This window comes from Canis aureus, chromosome 2 (genome assembly GCF_053574225.1).
Source record: "Canis aureus isolate CA01 chromosome 2, VMU_Caureus_v.1.0, whole genome shotgun sequence".
Lineage (NCBI taxonomy): Eukaryota > Metazoa > Chordata > Mammalia > Carnivora > Canidae > Canis > Canis aureus.
The window spans coordinates 60,770,764-60,789,433 of NC_135612.1; the positions used below are offsets into that span (position 1 = coordinate 60,770,764).

Below are 18,670 nucleotides of genomic sequence, written 5' to 3' on the forward strand. Positions count from 1 at the left end.
ACCAGCCAACATCCTGGTGAACCACAGAGGCCCGAGTCTGGGGAGATTCCATCCAGCCCCACCAGAAGTTCCCAAATCCTGCTAGTTCTGGGGATGGGGCTGGCTCGGGCCTGCCAATGGGGTGGTGTGCATGCTGTAGAGCTAATGGGCGAGGGGAATCTGTCCGTCCTGCCTGGAGACCTCCCTTTAGGGCTGCCAGGTCTCATCCTGCAGGCTGGGCTCTGATCCCACTTCCTCCAGAGGCCTTCCCTGACTGTGTGTCCTGCCTCCCCCACCTCCATCCCATCCCCTGGTGTCCTCATTCTCCCACCACCTGCCTTTGTTGCAAATCTGCCTGTGTAGGGGTTAATTACTGTCTCTTCCAGGAAAGTCAGTCCTGAGAGGACACCTGTGCCCACCTCTTTCCTCACAGCTGCACATCTGTGCCTGGTGCCCAGCTGTGTCTCTGAGCAGTGAAGAATTTGACTTTGCCCAGATGGAGGGCTGGCCTGCACCCGCGGCCCTGGGGGTGATCTGTGCCCACGGACAGCATGTTCGTTCAGGGAGGGGGTTAGCCACACCCAACAGTCCAAGGGGCGGGGCTGGCCACATGGGAGAGATCAGCCACGTGATGTGGGGGCGTCCAGGGTCGGCCACCTGGACAGTGAAATCAACCCTGTGGCAGCCAATCAATGAACCAATCAGTCAGTGAGGCCCCAGGAAGATCTCAGGACACAGAGCTTCCCGGCCTGGCAATCCTCGGTGCATCGGTCACACATGGGCTGGGAAGTACCAGGTCCCATCTGCCGGGGAGAGGACCCTCCCGGACCCTGCCCCCCGCGCCTCCCCCTTTGGCTCACTTCACGCATATCCGCTCCTGTAATAAACCCTAACTGTGAATGTTAACAGTTTTGGTGAGTCTGTGAGTCTTTCCCACGAATGAATAAGAGCAATTTGGGGCCCCTCAAACTTGCAGCAGGTGTCACAGGTGTGATGGTCCGGGGAGTGCTGGGACTGCCGCTAACGTCACAGGGGTTCCCAACTGTTGCAGCCCTCATGCCCGCTGGGCCAGTGGAGAGGTCGGCGGGCCGGGACCGGGAAGCGCTGAGGTGCCCCGCCCCAGCCTGCACCGCCCTCAGCTGACCCACTGGCACACCTCGGCACCCCTGGGCTAATGCCATCTGGCCCATGGCCCCGGCGCCACCGGCCCGTGAACGGACAAAAGCCGGTGACCACACGCGGGCGCTGAAGAACGCGCTGGAGCAAGTAGTAAATTGTACCAACCTTGTTTTTGTCTTCAGTTCTGGCTGCTTGTCGGCACGCCGGGTGCCAGATGGAGGAACCTGCGGACAGATTCCCGAGAGGGAGGTTCAGTGATTCTGCCCACGATGCAGGGCTGTGCAGAAAGCCAGAAGTGGGGTGCACATGGACGCTCGTTCACCCACCCATCCTCTGTGCTGGAGTGGGTGCTGGGCCTGGGGCAAGCAGGCCACTGCCCTGCCCCAGGAGATCACGGCATCCAGAGGAGGCTTCGTAGAAGAGGGGTGGCAGGGTGCTTCTAATTCAGAGACAGAGGAGAGGACGGGCTGCCCCTGTGTGTGGTGCACAGCTGGGGCGGTGGGAACCAGCTCAGGAATGGGGACTCGGAGGCAAGAGCTCTTGGATGGGCGGCAGGATGGGGAGCCTTGGCTGGGAACTGGGGTGTGGGGTAGAGAACAGATCTGGGGGCCGGAGGCCGGACACAAGCTTCCAGCACTGCTCCGACCCTGTCACTAACACTCTGGGTCTCTGTGCCCGTCCTGCCTCAGTTTCCCCAGCAGCCAGGGCGGCCCTGCCACCCATGCCAACATCCAGCACCATCAAGGTAACAAGAGCCCCACATGTCCTGAATTTTCCTAATTCAAGCTCAGGTTCTCGAGGTGTCAGATTGTTCCCATCTGCAAACAGGGCCGATACCATCCCTACCTCACGAGGCCATCGTGACGCCACGTCGCTGACCATGGCTGATGCACTAGCTGTACGACCACGGTTTATCTTGTGCAGGGTGGCCTCAGTGCACGTCAGCCCTCCCTGAGCCCCATCATTCAGGGCCCGGAGCGCCTGCCCTCCCTCTGGGGCCTCCCTGGACCTCAGCCTGACCCCCTCACCCACTCTGCTGCCATCTAGGTTCAACGGCCCATCAAGAAAGGGGCTGTTTCTGCCCCATTCCCTCACCTGCCCTCCCCCCCAACCCAGACAAGCCACAGAGGGCCTAGCATGTAATAGGGACTTACAAGTGTGTGTGAGGGAAGAGCGACATCCTAGTTCTTGCAGAGCCTTCCAGCCCACATGATCTAACTTATAACTGCCCCTCCCTGGCTAAACATCTGTGTTGGCCTGGAGCTCTTGGGGAGACCACGATTTAGTCGTGTGTGTGTGTGTTTGTGTGTGTGTGTAAAACATTCATTTTTAACAGCTGTTTACAATTACAAGAGTAATAGGTAAGCAATTGATATTCCTTATTAAAAATTAAAGAAACCCAACAAAGCATAAATAAGAAAATTAAAACCAGCTACAACCTCCTGCCCACGCGGCTCAGGTGGCCTTCTAGCATTTCCTGTGCTTTTTTCAGAGAATGTGGATAATGCTGTACAAACATAGTCTTGTACCCTATGATTGTTGTTTAAGATGTCCAGAACAGTTCTCCCATATAATTAAAAATCAAAGCATAACCGTAGGGCCGTGGGACATTCCACCACACAGGGAGAGGAGGGTTTATCTATTGCTCGCCCACTGGTTGTGCTATTTTATTTCTAAAGTCATGTTAGCGGGGAGGTGGGGGTCCCTGGCATGCAAGTCCTAGCACATTTCTCTTACTTACTTAAGGACTTCCTAGAAATGGAGTCTTGGCTCCAAGGGCATGGGCATTTTTGAGGCTCTTGATGCAAACTGGTGATTTCCCAATGTTTGCCACAATCTGCCAGATAAGAGGCCCATTTCCTTGATCCATCAAAACGGGGACATGCCCTTGCTTTATAATCAACCCACTGGGGAAAAACAACCTCTAAGTGTTATTTTCATGTGGGTCTCCCTGATAACGACAGAGCGTCCTATATTTATTGGAAAGGGATCACCCCGGTAGGTTGTGCTGTGGTAGTGGGGATGCGTGGGCGTCCTCCATGTCCACGGAGGCCATGAGGCTCACTGGGGCCCCTGCTCTTCAGAGCTTCCACTGTATGGGATTCATCACCAACACCTTGATGGAGTGGGCCAGGCAGAGGGTCTCAGGGTGTCCAGGCAGGGGCGGGGGCCAGACACCCAGGCTCTGGTGCTCCACCGTGTGGAGATGGAAACCCCTGCCCTCGGTCCACCCCTGGTCACACCGACTGGGACCTCTGAGGCTGGGAGAGGGGATGGGACTGGCTTCATATCCCTGGGAAAGTCACGGCAGGGCCCGCTTAAGGAATGGGGTGCCAGCCTCAGCCCAGAGCCATGAAGAGCGTCTTTATTCCCTGAGACTGGGTCCCCCTTGATGGCGAGCTCGGGCCGGGGGCCGCCGTCCCAGTGCCATTGTGCTGGGCATCGGGAAGGCCTGAAAGCGCTATTTATGGTGGAGGGGTGCACAACGCCGGTGCAGGGGGGTCCCCTCCCACCCAGACACCCCAGCAGCATCGGGAGGAGCGCACAGGACGCCTTTCATGGGCTCTCCAGCAGACGCTCGAGGAACAAGAGGGGACACTGGGGACGAGGCCGCCCTGGCTGACATCACCCCACGAGGTTCGGCTCAGAAAGGCAGGCCTGTCTGACACGCAGCCTCAAGACGGCCGCCCCATGAGGTCATGAAACAGCCTGTGAGTGGCTCTCCCGTCCGTCCAGCCCCGCTCGGCTTGCCTCCGGGGCCACTGGACACAGAGGGATCATTGAAAAGAAATAGCGGCTGAAGAGAGGAGGTCTCCGTCCCAAACCCATCCTCTTGGGGAGGGGCCGAGCAGCCCTGGGCACCCCCTACCCCACACCCAGGCCATCACCGGGTCCCGTGGCTCTGCCTCCCACACGCTGCCGCCGGGCTGGGGGGTGGGCTTCCCGGCTAGCGAGGTAACAAGGCGACCCACCCGCTCACACCTGGCGCGTGGTATGGGCCCGAGGGGACCAGGCGGTGCGGTTTTCTCCTTACCTTGAAGATACATCTCCTCGCCTTCCGCAAACATCCGGCCACACCTGACGCATAGCGCACACAATGGGTGGTAGTGTTTTTCTCCTGCCTGTGAAGACAACGAAGTAGACGTGTTTCTACCAAAGCTGAAGCGGCCACACTTGGCTGGTGGGCACAGCACACCCTACGCAGGGTACTCGGGGGATGCGGAGGGGATGCTGTGTCCCGTATCCATTGGGGGCTCGAGACGGCTCCAGAGAGAGTCTGGGTCCCATGAGCACTGCCAGGCTGTCCAGGGCACTGGGTGTGGAAGCGGGCCATGCGGACCGGGGGCCACGTGCACGGGGGGCCACGTCTGGGAGCAGACACCCGGCTGCACCGCCCAACCTCCAGGGGAGCAGGGGTGTCACCCAGCTCCTCGGGCTCCATGGTCGATGGATCTGCCTCCCTCACAGGGCAGGGGGGCCAGGTTCTGACCGTCTTTGTACCTGGGGGCAGGGGAGGGGAGAGGGAAGGCTGAGGCTAACATGATCTCCCCAAGCAGAGGCACCAGAGGGGAGGGGTGTAAGATGATTAATCCTGGTCTTAGGCATCTCCAAATTGCTCAAATTTCTCAATTAGTATTTACTGCTTTTATAATCCTTGGCATCCCTTAAATTAGGTGAAAAGATTAATACAGACATAACGTGAGCTGATTACATGGACTGATGTAAGGACACAGCAGAATCACCCGAACTACTGCGTCTGGCACCTCTGCACGGCAATATTCTCAGCCTTGGTGTAGGGCGGGCGGCAGCTGGCTGCCCGCTGTGGTGCCAACGCCACGTCCCACTCTTTCCGGGAAGAAGTCTGACGGCCACTCCCTGAATGTGACTTATTAACGACCACGTCCCGGGATGAGCAAGTCATGGGGTAAAACGAGCACAAGGGTCTCACTCTCCTCCCCTCCCGGCTGAGCCGGTGAAAATCTGCCCCAAGGTGATGCCTGTGTTGGGGAGGAGGAACCCAGAACACACGCCTCTCCTGAGCATGTGCCCGGCGGCACCGCCCACCAACGCATCTGGGTGTAGGGGTTCCTCCCGGGGAACCCGAGGGGAACCCGGGGATGATGCATCCTGTCATCCCGCCCGCTCTGGAGCCTCGCACCTGTGCACCAATTGTTTCCACCCACACTCCACCTGCGGCCCTCAGTGTTCTTTATCTCCTCTCAAATGCCACCTCCTCCTGAAAGCCTCCCCGGCATGCTTCCGTCGAGTCCCTCTCCTGGGCTCCCACTGGTTTCTTCTTCCCAGCTAGACAGGGAGCCCCTTGAGGGCCGGGCCTCGCCGGGGCCACTGCAGGAACCGGTAGTTGCGGGGATCTATCTGGGTAGCGGGTCGCAGGGCAGCACTGGCCCAGGCAGAGCAAGGGTGAAGAGGTCGTTTCGGTGATTTTAAACCCTGCGACCTCTGAACTGTCCTCACTCCCACCTCACCCAGGCCGCCTTCCCATGGCCTCAAACAGCAGTTCTGTGACAGCCACTTGGAGGAGACAGTGCTCCCTGGAGGGAAGCAGACCCTGCCATCTACACCTGAGTAGGAAGACAGAAAACCATGGGGATGGTTTCTAAGACAACAGGCTTGAAACCTCAAGGGGACAGATGAGAATTAACACAGAGTGGAGATGCAGCCCCAGGCCGCTGTGAAGGGCAGGGCCTGTTGTTAGGGAAGCACTCCCACCCAGATCTGGCAAATGCCCCAGCCCCCAAAACTAACAGCCACTCCACCTGCGTTTCGACAGCTCGAGGCCCTTTCACACGCTACCTTGTCCTCACCCTCCAGAAGCCCTATGAGCTGCATTACTATCCTCATGTTCCACCTGCTGCACAGAGAGGCAGACTGAGTGGAGAAAGGTCACACAGCACAGAGCTGGTGGGGCAGGACTGCAGCAGCCCGGGAGCACAGTCCTTTGTGCCCTTCCAACCCCGGCCTGGGTCCAGGGTGCTGACCACAGCCTCACGTGCTTCCCAGCCCAGACCCTGCCTGGAGTGTCCACATTCAGACCCTGAGGACCTAGGAGGGAGAAAAGAAGCCGACACTGGAGGGCACAGGTTGCATCCGTACCAAGTACAGAACCAGGCAGACGAGTCTCCTTTACTCAAGTCAGGGAGGCAGCTGCCCCGGGGAGGCGGGAGGTGGTCCCGGAGGCTGTGCTCGTTCTCCTTCTTGATCTGGATGCTGGTCACCAGGCGTGTCCAGTTTGTGGACACTTATCAAGCTGCACACCTAGGATTCGTGCATGCCTGTTTATGTGACACACCAAAAAACCCCACAAAATGGACTGATGACCTAAAACTATAAATCTCTTAGAAGAAAACACAGGAGTGCCTCTCGGCCACTCCAGGTTTAGCAGTGCGTTCTTGGATTTGACACCAAAAGCATGAACAGCAGCAACAAAAATAGGCATGTTTTGTTTTTTCACAAAAATTAAACTGTTGTGCATCTGAGGACATGGTCAAGAAAGTGGAAAGACAACCTGTAGAAGGGGAGGAGGCATTTGAAACCCTAGATGTGATAAGGGCTTAGCATCCAGAACGTATAAAGAATTCTTGCAGCTCAGCGACAAAGAGACAAACAATTAAAAAGGGGGCAAAGAACTCAAATAGACATTTTTCTAAAGGAGATACACAAGTGGCCAAGAAGCATATACAAGGCGCTCGATAGCACTGTCGTGGAGGAAGGGCAAGTCCAAACCACCACGAGACACCACTCCACACCCATCAGGGTGGCCATAATCGAGGGAAAACCAAAGGGATGGTACATGTCAGCAGGAATGTGGGCGAAGTGGGGTCCCTGTGCACCTGCTGGGGGCAATGTGGGTGCGGCTGCCAGCGCCCCAAAAAGTGAGATGCAGAGTCACCATCTGACCCGGCAGTTCCACTCCGGAGCGTAAGAAAAATGAAGGCAAGGGCACCCATATCTTGTACCGGAGTGTCCAAGGCAGCAGTTTTCACAGCAGCTCCAGGGTACAAACAGCCCCAAGAGGCCCCTGGGGGGTGGGGGAGCACACGGGCAAATAAACTGTGGTTTAGCCACACAACGGAATATCCTTCAGCCTTAGGAATGGAGTGCTGACCCGTGGGGCCCCAAGATGTCCTATAAGGTGGGACACCAGAGCTCCGTCTCCGCCATGTGAGGGCCCAGGGAGAAGGTGGCCAGCTGCAGGGCAGGCAGCGGGCCCTCCCCAGAACCAAAAGGGCTGGGCCAGCACCTGGATGGCAGACATGGGGCCCCCAGCACTGTGATGAACACCGCCTGGGGTTTCCACATGTAAGGCCCAGAAAGGCTGCAGCAGCTCCAGCGATCGAAGACTGGCTCTGGAGTCAAAAGTCGAGCTGCCCTCGCTCCTTGTACCTATCGGTCCCCAGTGTCACTCCTGTTGTCTCTCCCAGCGGCCACAGTGACCGGATGTTCCATATCATCAGAACACTGAGCAGCCCCTGGACTTTCAGGGCTTCTCCTCCCAATTTCTCCTCCCAATACACGAAGCACAGCCGGCCTGGAGCGTCCATCGCTGGGGCGTCCTCCGTGCAGCTACCCAGCTACCCAGCCCCCAGCCAGGTAGACAGCCCAGCCCCTCACCAGGCAGGTCTTACGATGACTCAGATTTTTAAAGAATATTAAAAGCTCATGAGATTCTGCAGTGCGTGATTTTAAAAAGATGTCTGTGCCTTCTGACGAGTGGCTGTCATCTTTAATAAGACAGAACGAGGCTCATTAGGAACCAGGAAGGCGGGCTCCCAGGCTCACAGAAGGCGCCGCTGTACCAAGTCAGAGCGGAGGGGCTGGCGTGCACCCCATCACTGACACGACACACAGGGCACGGCCAGAACTTGGGACATAGGGCAATATCTCTGGGCTCCAGAAACTCCCACCCCACCCCTCCTCACCGGGCCGTGGGCCGCACAGAGGGACAGCCCTAGGCGGTGACATGCCCGGCACGTGGGAGGCAGGTGTGCTCTCATCCCTGGCCCCTTCTCTTCCCTGGACCACAGGCCGCAACCCCCACCTTGTGCTTTCCAAGTGCTCCCCTGGATTCTGTGCCGCCGCACGAGTCCCCCGCCCCGGCCAGCCAGCTCCTGGGGGCTGCACACGTGCATCTTCCGGCCCAACTCAAAGCTTTCGTTTCCTTGGTGAATGGCCAGAACTGCAGCCAGATCTCAAAGACCTAACCACCGGTGAGCACTGAGATCATGAAATTTACTGTGAAGCTAATCAAAGCCTTCAGCAGGACTGGACAGATGCCGCCGGGGAGCGTCCGGCAGCCGCACACCCTTCCCTTCCCAGATCGGCTCTGCCACGAGACCCCCAGGAGCTACCTCCCCCCAGAAGAGCCCCGCTCCTCAGCATGCAGGGCCCTGTAGGCGAAGCCCTGTGAGACCCACAGCCCCCTACGCAGAGCCCCTGACCTCGCCCCCTGACGCTCCCCATGGCTGACCCCACTCTCCCCATCACTCTTGGCTTGGGGTCTCTGCCGGGAACACGTGTCACCAGGCTGGCACGGCTCGCCCGCTCTCTCTCCTTCTCCCTCTCTCCCACCATGCAGCCTGATCCACATGCTGTCCCCTTGCCCTCCCTGGACCCCAGACCCCGCGGCAGAGCCACATGCAGGAGTGGTGTCCCATAGCGACAGGTGCCTGCTGCTGGTTGTCAAGTGGTCCCCAGAGGACACGAGGACAGTTCTGACCAAATGAGTCTGGGAACAGATCATCTGTTCCACCCTTGGGTGTATTCACGGACATATTAGTGTGTCACATTGCTGAGATGCTCTGCAGCAAAGATGTCCACTGGGACCCATGCCCTGGTACCTCAAACCCAGAAGACCAGGGGGCACAGTGATGCCAGTGTAGACACTGTTATGGACCGATGGGAAGGGTAGGGACCCAGGCTCTGAACTGATGTTAGATGTCTGAGCAGGGGCACGGTATCAGGCTAAAAGCCAGTCAGTACACTCCCATGTCTGTGTGTGCATGTCCGTGTGTGTCCGTGTGTGTCCATGTGTGTGTATGCACAATCTAAAATACTGATTTTTAAGTGCTAACAGTAGTTAGTCTGGGCGATGGCGTGGATCACGGATGATTCTTCAGTTTACTTCATGATAAACAGGTATTCCTTCTGAATATGTTTTTTTAAATAAACACATGCATCAGATTACAAAAAGAGAGGGAGAAGTAGAGGCTTTGGGAAGTTGCATGTGTTTCTGTCCAGAGGAAATGCCTTTATTTTTCTGAAACATACGGTTTATTTTCTCCCAATGATATAAGTCATAGCAGCTCACAAAGGTAAAATGGAACACACCGAGGGAAGACGGGGAAGCAAATACCCGATGTCCTGCAGCCCTAGGGGATGGTTTATTGGAAATGGAGGAAGGTTTAGGGGCTGTCTGACCCAGGGTGGAGCTGCCTGTGTGGCCCCCCCTCCCATCAGGGCTGCCGTGGGTGGGGGGGACACAGTGTTCAGAGGGTCTGTAGGTGCGTGGAGGGTTGAAGAAGAGAGAAGGGGAGGCAGGCAGGGGAGGGAGACAGAGAGGGAGGAATTAATGAGTGGTCCCAGAGGGACCCTGGGCTTCTCGTTACCATGGAGACAGGCAGGCTGCACCAGGCAGGTGGGGCTGACAGCAGCACAGCAGCGGTTACCAGGAGGGCAGGGCCCATCCCCGCCCCCGCCACTCCCACCTGTGCAGGGAAGCGCTCCAGCTCACAGAGAACAAGGCAGGGGTGGGGTGAAGTCGAGGACTGAGCCAGGGACTCCCCCTCACTCAGCACCTCCTTATCAAACTCTGGGTCTAGCTGGTCTGGTTACATCACGGTTCCTGGCAGACAATCCTGTCACCACCTGTCAGCTCTTTCCAACCTGGAGCCTCCTCTGCCCCCACACCCCGGCCTGCCCCACACTCCCAGCCATCCGTCCATCCGTCCGTCTTGGCAATAGGGTGGGAGCAGAGCCCCTCCCAAGGCCCCCCCAGACCCATGAGGCTCCTCCACCTGCACCCCAGCATGGAGCAGGCTCCCCAGGACAGATGCCTCGAGACACGCAGGATGGGGGAAGGCCCTGGGAAGACGATGCTACATAACTAGGAGTAACTCGGGAAGCGGGAGGAAAGGCTCCACCGTGGCCACCGAATGCACATTTCACGGGCGGGCGGACAGGCAGGCGCCGCTGGCGCCCGGATCGAGATGGCATTCTGCCCACTGCACACAGACGCAGCACAGATTGATGGCTCCTGCTGACGGGGAAGGGGGCCTGGGCTCCTCTCCTGCCCGGGCTCCGAGGACAGGCAAGCTCTGAGCGTGACAAGCATCTGCCAGGGGTGACAGGTGCCTTGGGGAGTCTCACATGGCTGCTCTGTCCAGCTCCCCACAAGCCCACCCACCGCAGCCCGGCATGGCTCCTTCAGCCTCCCCATCAGCCCTCCGAAGCGCCTGGCAAGGCTTCCTACCTGCACGGGGTCCTCGAAATAGAGCCCAGTCCGATCGGCCAGTCTCCAGGGCCCACTCCCCGGGCAGGTCAGCAGGAACGGGCAACGTGACCGTGAGCAGGGGCACCCTCAGCCTTCAGTCACAGGTCTGGATCCTTTTCCTTCTTCTTCGGATCCTGCCACCTGCCACCCGCCGGCCCCAAGAGCCCACTGCCCACCCCGCGGGGCGCGCACGCTCCTGGCCAAGTTTAGGTGGCGGCGCGGCGGTGGCGGCGGCAGCTCCCCCTCTGCGGAGTCGGGCTCGTCTCTGCCGCCCGCCGCTGCCGCCCGCCGCTGCCGCTGCCGCTGCCGCTGCCGCTGCCGCCTGGCAAGGAGGATGCTCAGAGCTTTGCAGAGCCCGCCGACTCAGCCACGCCAGGGAACTCGCCGATGGAGGCGAAAACAAAAGCATTAATCTTCCCTGGGAGGCCCTTTATGCTCTGCCACTGACGAGCAGGAAAATCCTGACCTGTTTTCCCCTGCTCTTTGTAATTAAGACGGTCCCTTCCTGATGATAAACCAGAACGCACAGGAGGGGCTCTGTTCACAGTCAGTGAACCCCCACATTCTATATTTGGCCCAGCATTAAGTATCAGGGATGAACAGTGCACACGGGGATCACCCCACCTTCCGGATCCATCAAGGGGAGGCTTGCGGATGACCTGGTGACAATAAGGAAGCCCCCAGCCCCCAGGATTTACCACAGAGCCAGCCCTGAGCTGGGGGACACTTCACAGACGATCTCTCATTGAATCCCCGAGATACTGGAATGTTCTCTTGCTCAGCACAGTGCTTGCTCAGAGCAAGTAGCAGGGTTGGGGTCAGGTCTCCACCCTTGCCCTGGGGTGCAGGGGCTGGGGTCCTCGGTTGCTGGGAAGCGGGTCAGGCTAGGTCCAGACACCCACAGCAACCTGAGTTGGGTGAAGGGGGAAGGGGGCCTGAACCTCAGTTCAGCCCACCTGAGCCTAGGACGCACCCCACTTTCAACCATCAGGTGTTTCAACGTGGCAAGATGGCACAACGTGCAAACTGATGTCTACACACTGCGAGAGGTGGCATGCTGGGGAAGGGACAGGCGCCAGGAGCCCGGGCGGCCTGGGTTCACATCTGGCTCTGCCACCTGCCTGGAGCGGCCGACGACCCAGCACACATGGGAGGTGGGGAGCCCAGGAGAGAGCAGAAGGTCTGGAATAACCTTTGCAAGAAACAAGAGACAAGTGCTTTGAACTGCTGGCAGTGGGCAGGCGGGGCCTGTCCCTAATATGTAGAGTGCCATGAGGTCCAGTAGAGTCATAGTCTCCGTCCACATATTCAGAGGACACAGGTATCAATATTACAGTCACCACACAAGACGATACGTACAAGATGCCCGCAGACTAAATGCCAACAGCCTCCTCATGTGACCCATACGCCCCAATAGAGCTGAAAACCACGAAGACCCCCACCCCTGCAAAAGCAGGCAGTGCGTGGAAAGTACTAATGCAGGCGCTGTGGTCTGCTCAACTGTCAGAAGGACCGGCATCAAGGGACGAGAGGAAGTCACAGTCAGCTTACTAAATTCCAGAATAGTCTGTTGATGGAATATGATGCAACACTGACCCACGCCGACCTACAGACCAGCCTTGAAGACCCCACTCTGTCAGAAAGTCAGGGCCACATGCTGTCTGACCCCATTCATGGGATCTGTGTGGAAGAGGGAAATCTGTGGACAGACAGACAGGAGGGAGACCCGAGGTGCTGGGGCATCAGGCTCTTGTTGAGGTGATGGAAATGCTCTGGAATGGACGTGCGACATGCATGCGTCTGCGTGGATACTGACAGCCACCAAACGGCACACGGTAAGGGCTGAACTGTGCAGTATATGAGCTATGTTCCCAATGTAGCTGTGTAACAAAAAGGCCCATCGTACAAAACAAACAAACAAACAAACAAACCATGCACACACAAAAACAGGGGAATTGACTAAATAGGAAATGTGAATGGGACAAAATCAGAATATGATGTTGTACAAATGGTTTGGTCTCAACTAGAATTACACAGAGAGAGAAAAAACCAGAAGGGAACCAGCCAAAAAGTTCAGCTACCCATGATCCCATTATCAGTGATCCACCCCCCTTGCCCGATTTGTGCTCTGCACACTCCCCACTGTCCGTGAGCATGAGCGTGGGATCACACCCGTCCTCAGGCCCTTCCCCCCAGAGCTGGGGCCCTCCCACTGTGCGCTGACCTGGGGTGGGTGGAGGGTTCATGCTCTGGGAACCAGGGGAGGGGCTGCACTGTCCTGTGGGGTGGGTGTGACACCCACTGCCCTCTCCCTTTCCCGCTCCCAGGGATGGGGGGGCCACTGAGGGCTGAGAGGGAATGTGGGTGGAGCCGAAGCCGGAGCAACTCTGTCTCTACTGCTCAGATGGACATCAAGTGTAATTTCAAGAAAAGCAGCTCAAAAAAAAAAAAAAAAAAAAAAGCAGCTCAGCACTCAATGTACGATTCCGCTGCAGCATTGGGGAAGCCGATTATGTGCCAGGCAGTAGCTGTGGGTACAGGCAGGGCTGGGGTCCCTGGAGTTTCGAGGGGCACCCCATGTGCCCCACTGTCCCTGGCCTCCAGTGCCTGGCCTCAGCTGCAGCCCCATGCTCTTTAAAATGCCAGTCTGACCCGGGCGATCCCTGGCTCCGCAGCCTTCATCATCCCCCCACGCCCAGAGGCCCCTCTGTGACCTGCTGGGAAAGACTCCCAAGCCCCTCGGCAGAGTCCTCTGTCCCCTGTGCCTCTTCCCCAGGGACAGGGGCAGCCCCAGCACAGAGCCAAAGAGAGGCTGAGGAATGAGTAGAGGGATGGGCTGGGTCTGACACCCAGGTGCATGGGGTGTGGTCATCCCATGGGATTTATCTTACTGAACAACTATCACAGTGAATGCTACATGTTCATTTTTCACAAAGAGACAGAGCCTTGTAACTCCCACGGCCATCAAAAGACGCACTTTGAGCACCCCAGAAAGCCCACCTACCCCGTGACTGCTGTGTGACCGGCCCGGCCCAGTGACCACTCCTACGGGCCTCCTATGGGCACAGAGTCCTGCCGCCTTGCACACTTTCATTCCTCCAGAACTCAGACCCTCATCTAGACACAGGAGAGTTGGACCCAGGATCTCAAACAACCCTCCACCCCCAAATACACCTCTCCAGCCTCATCAGCTTGTAGAGGGCACAGGAGAGACCATGTCCAGGGAAGTCTTCCCGGAGATGGCCCTCGCTGAGCAGGCCCTGGAGAGCTAAGGAAGCTGTCCCCTGGAAGAGCTGGGAGGAACGGGGAGGCAAAAGCTCAGGGGTACGTATTCCTGCACAAACGCACATGAACATCGGACACCCCGAGGGGCACGGGAGCAGGACCTGGCTCAGAGAGGGCGCCCAGCGGCCCACTCACCTCCAGCACGTGCCCCGTGATGTACTTCTCACAGCCGTCACAGCGGATGCCGAACTTGGTGTGGTAGTCGGCCTCACAGTAGGGCAGCCCGTCCCTGCAACGAGACAGGCCATCAGGACGCGTACAGGTTCACCCGGGGACCGGGCAGCCAGGTGAGGGCTGGCGGCGGCCTCCAGAGGCTCAGCCGTGGGAGTAAGAGCCACATCTGGGAAAGTGAAGATGCTCCCACCGACGGGGCTCTTCCTTCCAGTTCATTCCACCCCCATTCAGTAATGTGGGCAGGAAATGGCCTATTGACTTACTAAAGGGGTCTGGGGTGTCCTACAAAATCATGAGCCACAAAGTGTGTGTGACAAAGGTGCCCATGCCAGGACCAGGTCTGTGGATGACGCAATGTCACGTGGCACATGTGGGGTTGGGACAGAGCCTCTCTGTCCCTGGGTGTGGCGGCAGAGGCATCTGGCCTCGTGGGAGGGGACACGAGGGCTGCAGGTGACCTATCCACTGTGCATGCATATTTACAGCGTGCCCACACCACGCCGGGCATCGTTCGTGGTGTGGGGAAGCAGTGACGAGTGACACGTGGCTTTGGGTGCCGCTCCCAGGTATCTGGGCAGCCTTGGGCGAGTCAATGCTGAGCCTCCCCTGAATGCACTGAGAGGGGAATAGCTGGTTCTTGGGGCTGCTGATGGGAAGATAGCGCACGGGGCAGGAGCTGGTTTGAAAGTGACTGTAATTATTATTATGGGGTCAACACAACACAGGAGGAGGCAGCGTGGCAGCAGAGGGAGGGCCCAGAGGTGGTGCCAGGGTTCCTGGGTTGGTGGCCACGCTCCGTGCAGGGAGGTGCTGGTGGGCAGCAGTGAAATGAACAGGCTTGCACTCAAATGCCACCACTCCCCAGCTGTGTGCTCCTGGGCAAGTCGCTTAACCTTTCTGAGCCTCGGCTTCCCCAACCATAAAATGGGAGAAATTATAGTAAAGTCTAATGAAGATGTGGCCAACACCTAGCACACGGCAGGCTCTCGCCAATTGGTGGCCAAGGCCACTGCCATTGCTAACCAGGGCCACCCCTCGGCCTGGCCCGGCCCAGTAGGATTTGGGTGTGGAGGCCACTGGCATGCAGGGGCACCTGCTGCCCGAGCGCATCTCCCTTCCCCTGCACCGCCAAGGTCTCCCTGTGGTTCCCAGTAGGGTTTTGATTATCATGTGGCTGCCAACAGAGGCTAAGAGTTCTCAACTTATGGGAGACCAGAGCTAATGCCGCCCTCTGGACCTTCTGTAGGACGGGAAGGCTTCCTGGAGGAAGTGGCCTGCAGGACGGGAAGAGGGGGTGGTTTGGAGCCCCTGGAGTCGCAGTGACCACAGGCTATTTCTCTGACCACAGCTCCGGAGAGGATGAAGCCTTTCCTTCCAGGAGAGGAAGAGGTACACTTAGCCCTTAGGACCAACTTCCAAATGTCGCTGACCTCAGGGTCCCAATTACTTCCCACAATGGTGTCTGTGCCCCAAACCCAGGAAGCAGAGATAATGTCTCTATGGCAACACCAACGCACCCTCCCTGTCAATTCTGGGACCATTCTGGAGGCTGCTGAGTGACAGGCGAGCCGTGTGGGTGAGCTACCAGCGAGCGCCCTGGGGGCTGGGCAGGTCTTACTTTACTTTAAAGTGCTCTGTCTCCCAGGGCTGCCTTCATGGGAGTCACGCCCCCCTTTCCTTCACTGTGACAGAGGAACGGCCAGTACCTCCCCCAGCCTGATCCGGCCTAGACAGAGGTCCGTCCTGGCTTGGGGACTTTCACTGAAAACATGTGGACTCCATGACTCCACACGTAGTGGTGGAGACACAAGACAGAGAGACCCCACACTCCCTTCACCCCATTTCCCCTGTGAGTGACCTCGGGCACAGCGAGGGTACGATGGTACGAGTGCAGCCAGGGGATGGGTGGGGGCACATCGGCGACCTCCTCTGGATTCCCCGGGTGTGATGTGTACTCCTGCCTGTGTGAGTGTGCGTGTGTGCATGTGCGTGCAGGTTTCATCCTGTGCCGTTCTATTGTACAGCCAGTTCCTGGGATACTTCTGCTCCCTCGGGCATCGAGAACCAGCAGGGTCTCCCACACTAGCTGCCCGGAGCCCTCAAACTTGCAGGAAGGAGCCTGCTCTGCACACTTCAGCTCACCCCCTAACCCTGTGCCACAGGGCGGCTTCCCTGACTCAAGGCCCCTGACCCCAGGGAATGAAATGCACCCCTTCCCGGCAAACCAGCCACTCCTGCTCAGGGCTAAGTCCTTCCAGAGGCTCCGTTTGCACTGCCTTCTGAGGACACGTGCCCTCCGACCCCCCACTCAAACCAGCCGTCACATCTGGGGTTGGGGACACAAGGTTGGTGGGGCGGGGGGCTGCCCGATGGTCAAGCACTGCAAAAGTTGGAGTTGGGACTGAGTCATCACATCTGTCCCCCCCACTCCTGCTGCTGGAATCAGCTGGCATCCAATGCACATTCTGCAGGTGACCCAGGTGCCACGGGAGGGTGACCCCCATGGATGGGCAAGGGCGGGGGGCACTGTCTGTTTCAATCCGTAGAAATGGAGCTGAGGTCTCTGCAGGCCACACTAGGGAAGCAAGGCTGGTGGGAGGAGATGCCAGGCTGGGAGTCAAACATGCAGGGCCCTGAGGCCACACGGGGGACAGGACAGGAGTGGCTGCAGGGGGACGGACGGAGCAGGCTCACATGGGAGGACCCCGCCACTCACTTGCTGATGTACTCCGCATCGAGCTGCTTCCCGCACGTCTCACACTTAAAACAGCCCAAATGCCAGTGTTTGTCCAAAGCCACTAGGGACTGACCATTTTTTATTTCTGCGCCGCAGCCTCCACAACCTGGAAGAAAGCACAGGACACAGACATCGTCGTTGTGGGCGCCTGCACTGCTGGGTCTCCAGGCACAGAAGTGTGCAGCGCCAGCCTGTGGGGGGGGACAGAGGGGACTATCCGGCTGGGTGTGCTGCAGGGACCCCGTGACATGCCGGCTGCTGTGAACACGTAGGAAACAAATCACAAACTTCATCCCTGCACACATTGAGCACCAATTGCATGCAGCCTGGGCCCAGAGCTGACAGAGGATGGGCGCCAAGCCAGGATAGCAGGGGTGTCTTCAAACAGGAGCACACTGTAGGGTGGCGGCCGCCTGGACGGGGGGCAGCAGGCCTGGGGGCCCCCACCTGTCCTCCTCTGTCCACAAGTAGACTGTGAGCCTAACTGACCCAACCGATGTGCCCACCCAAGAGAGGTCTGGGCTGCCACCCCCTGCCACTCCTTCCTCTGGGCTCTCGCCTGCCTGGATGCCTCTCCCAGGAAGCCCTCCTGGCCCACTCATCTGGATCTCCTTCTTCGACCATCTGTGCTGCATCCCAGACACAGCCTGCCAGTCCCCAACCCGAGTCCCTGCTCCCAGTCTCAGTCCAAGTCCCAGCCAGGCCCCAGGCAGTCAGCCTTGGGGAGTCCTCCCCTTGGCAAACCACCCACAGGTGACATGTGTTCTGCATTCTGTGGTCCCCACCTGGTCTGAGCCCCTGCCTGGTGTCCCCACACCTCCTCTGCTCCCCACTACAGTGTGCCCACCCCTGCTCAATGGCCCCTGGGACCCAGGCCCTCTCCTTCACACTTGGGCCTCTGGATCCTGCCTTCCAACCGTGGGCGGTCACCCCAGGGCCCCCACAGCCAGTGTCACCGGTGCCGAAGGATGACGGGGTGGAGCAGGACAGGGGAACCTCGGGTGCAGAGACCGGCAGCATGACTGGCCCAGGTGCACCTGTGTGAGTGTGTTGTGTGTGCATGCACCAGTGCCTTTGTGTGAATGTGTGTGTCTGTGGGTGATCGAGACCGTTCATGTATGTGTGTCTGTGTGTGTGTGCATCCCTGTGAATGCGTCTCTGTGTTCCTGCATGAATGTGTGTCCTTGTATGAGTGTGCCTATGTGTGTGTCTGTGTGAATATGCATCTGTGTGTGAGCATGTCCCTGTGGCTGTGAGCACGTGTGTGTGTGTCTGCGTGTGTTGGGGGCAGGACAGGCAAGGCCTTGGGGAGCCCTGCAGTGTCCTGAAGAGCAGAGCCAAGGAGAAGTCATCTGGCAAATCGCCCCCACAGCCAGCAGGAGCCCCTGAGCAGAGCAGCCTAACAGTCCTGGGCTCAGCCTAGGGGCAGGCAAGGGGAGCAGGGACCCTGCTACTCAAAATGAAAGAATGTGGCCCAACAGGCCTGGCTACCAACCCTGGCCCCCACCACTCACGGGGTCACACTAGAGCCAAGCTCTGTACTCTTTGGGGTCCCTGTTTCCTCACTTGTGGGGTGGAGCAATGCCATTAAATGGCAAAACAGAAAGACCACACAGGCCATGCCGGCACAAGAGGGTGCCGCCCACCAGGACAGAAAGGGACGGAGCTCCAGGGGGTGCACGGCAGGGGCTTCACAGGTGCTACTCTCACCTTGGCAGATAGCAGCGTCGTGTTGTTTGAAGAATAAAAAATATTTGACGCACATGAACAGAAATCTCACAGAGGAAGACATAGACATGGCCAACACGCACATGAGGAAATGCTCCGCATCACTGTCCATCAGGGAAATACAAATCAAAACCACA

General features: G+C 58.2%; 1 protein-coding gene across 35 annotated transcripts in view; it reads right to left on the bottom strand.

Annotated features, from left to right (window-relative positions):
• Nucleotides 1–18,670, bottom strand: part of ABLIM2 (actin binding LIM protein family member 2) — a 142,469-nt gene that overhangs the window by 62,812 nt on the left and 60,987 nt on the right. For all 35 annotated transcript variants that reach the window (XR_013366367.1, XR_013366426.1, XR_013366400.1 and 32 more), the window contains exons 5-8: nucleotides 16,785–16,911; nucleotides 14,030–14,123; nucleotides 4,133–4,220; nucleotides 1,264–1,322 (exon numbers count right to left, since the gene is read on the bottom strand). Coding sequence is in view for 4 of the 35 variants with exons in the window: in XM_077875246.1 (XP_077731372.1) it covers nucleotides 1,264–1,322; nucleotides 4,133–4,220; nucleotides 14,030–14,123; nucleotides 16,785–16,911 (368 nt within the window). In the remaining 31 variants the exon portion in view is untranslated. The remainder of the gene's footprint in view (nucleotides 1–1,263; nucleotides 1,323–4,132; nucleotides 4,221–14,029; nucleotides 14,124–16,784; nucleotides 16,912–18,670) is intronic.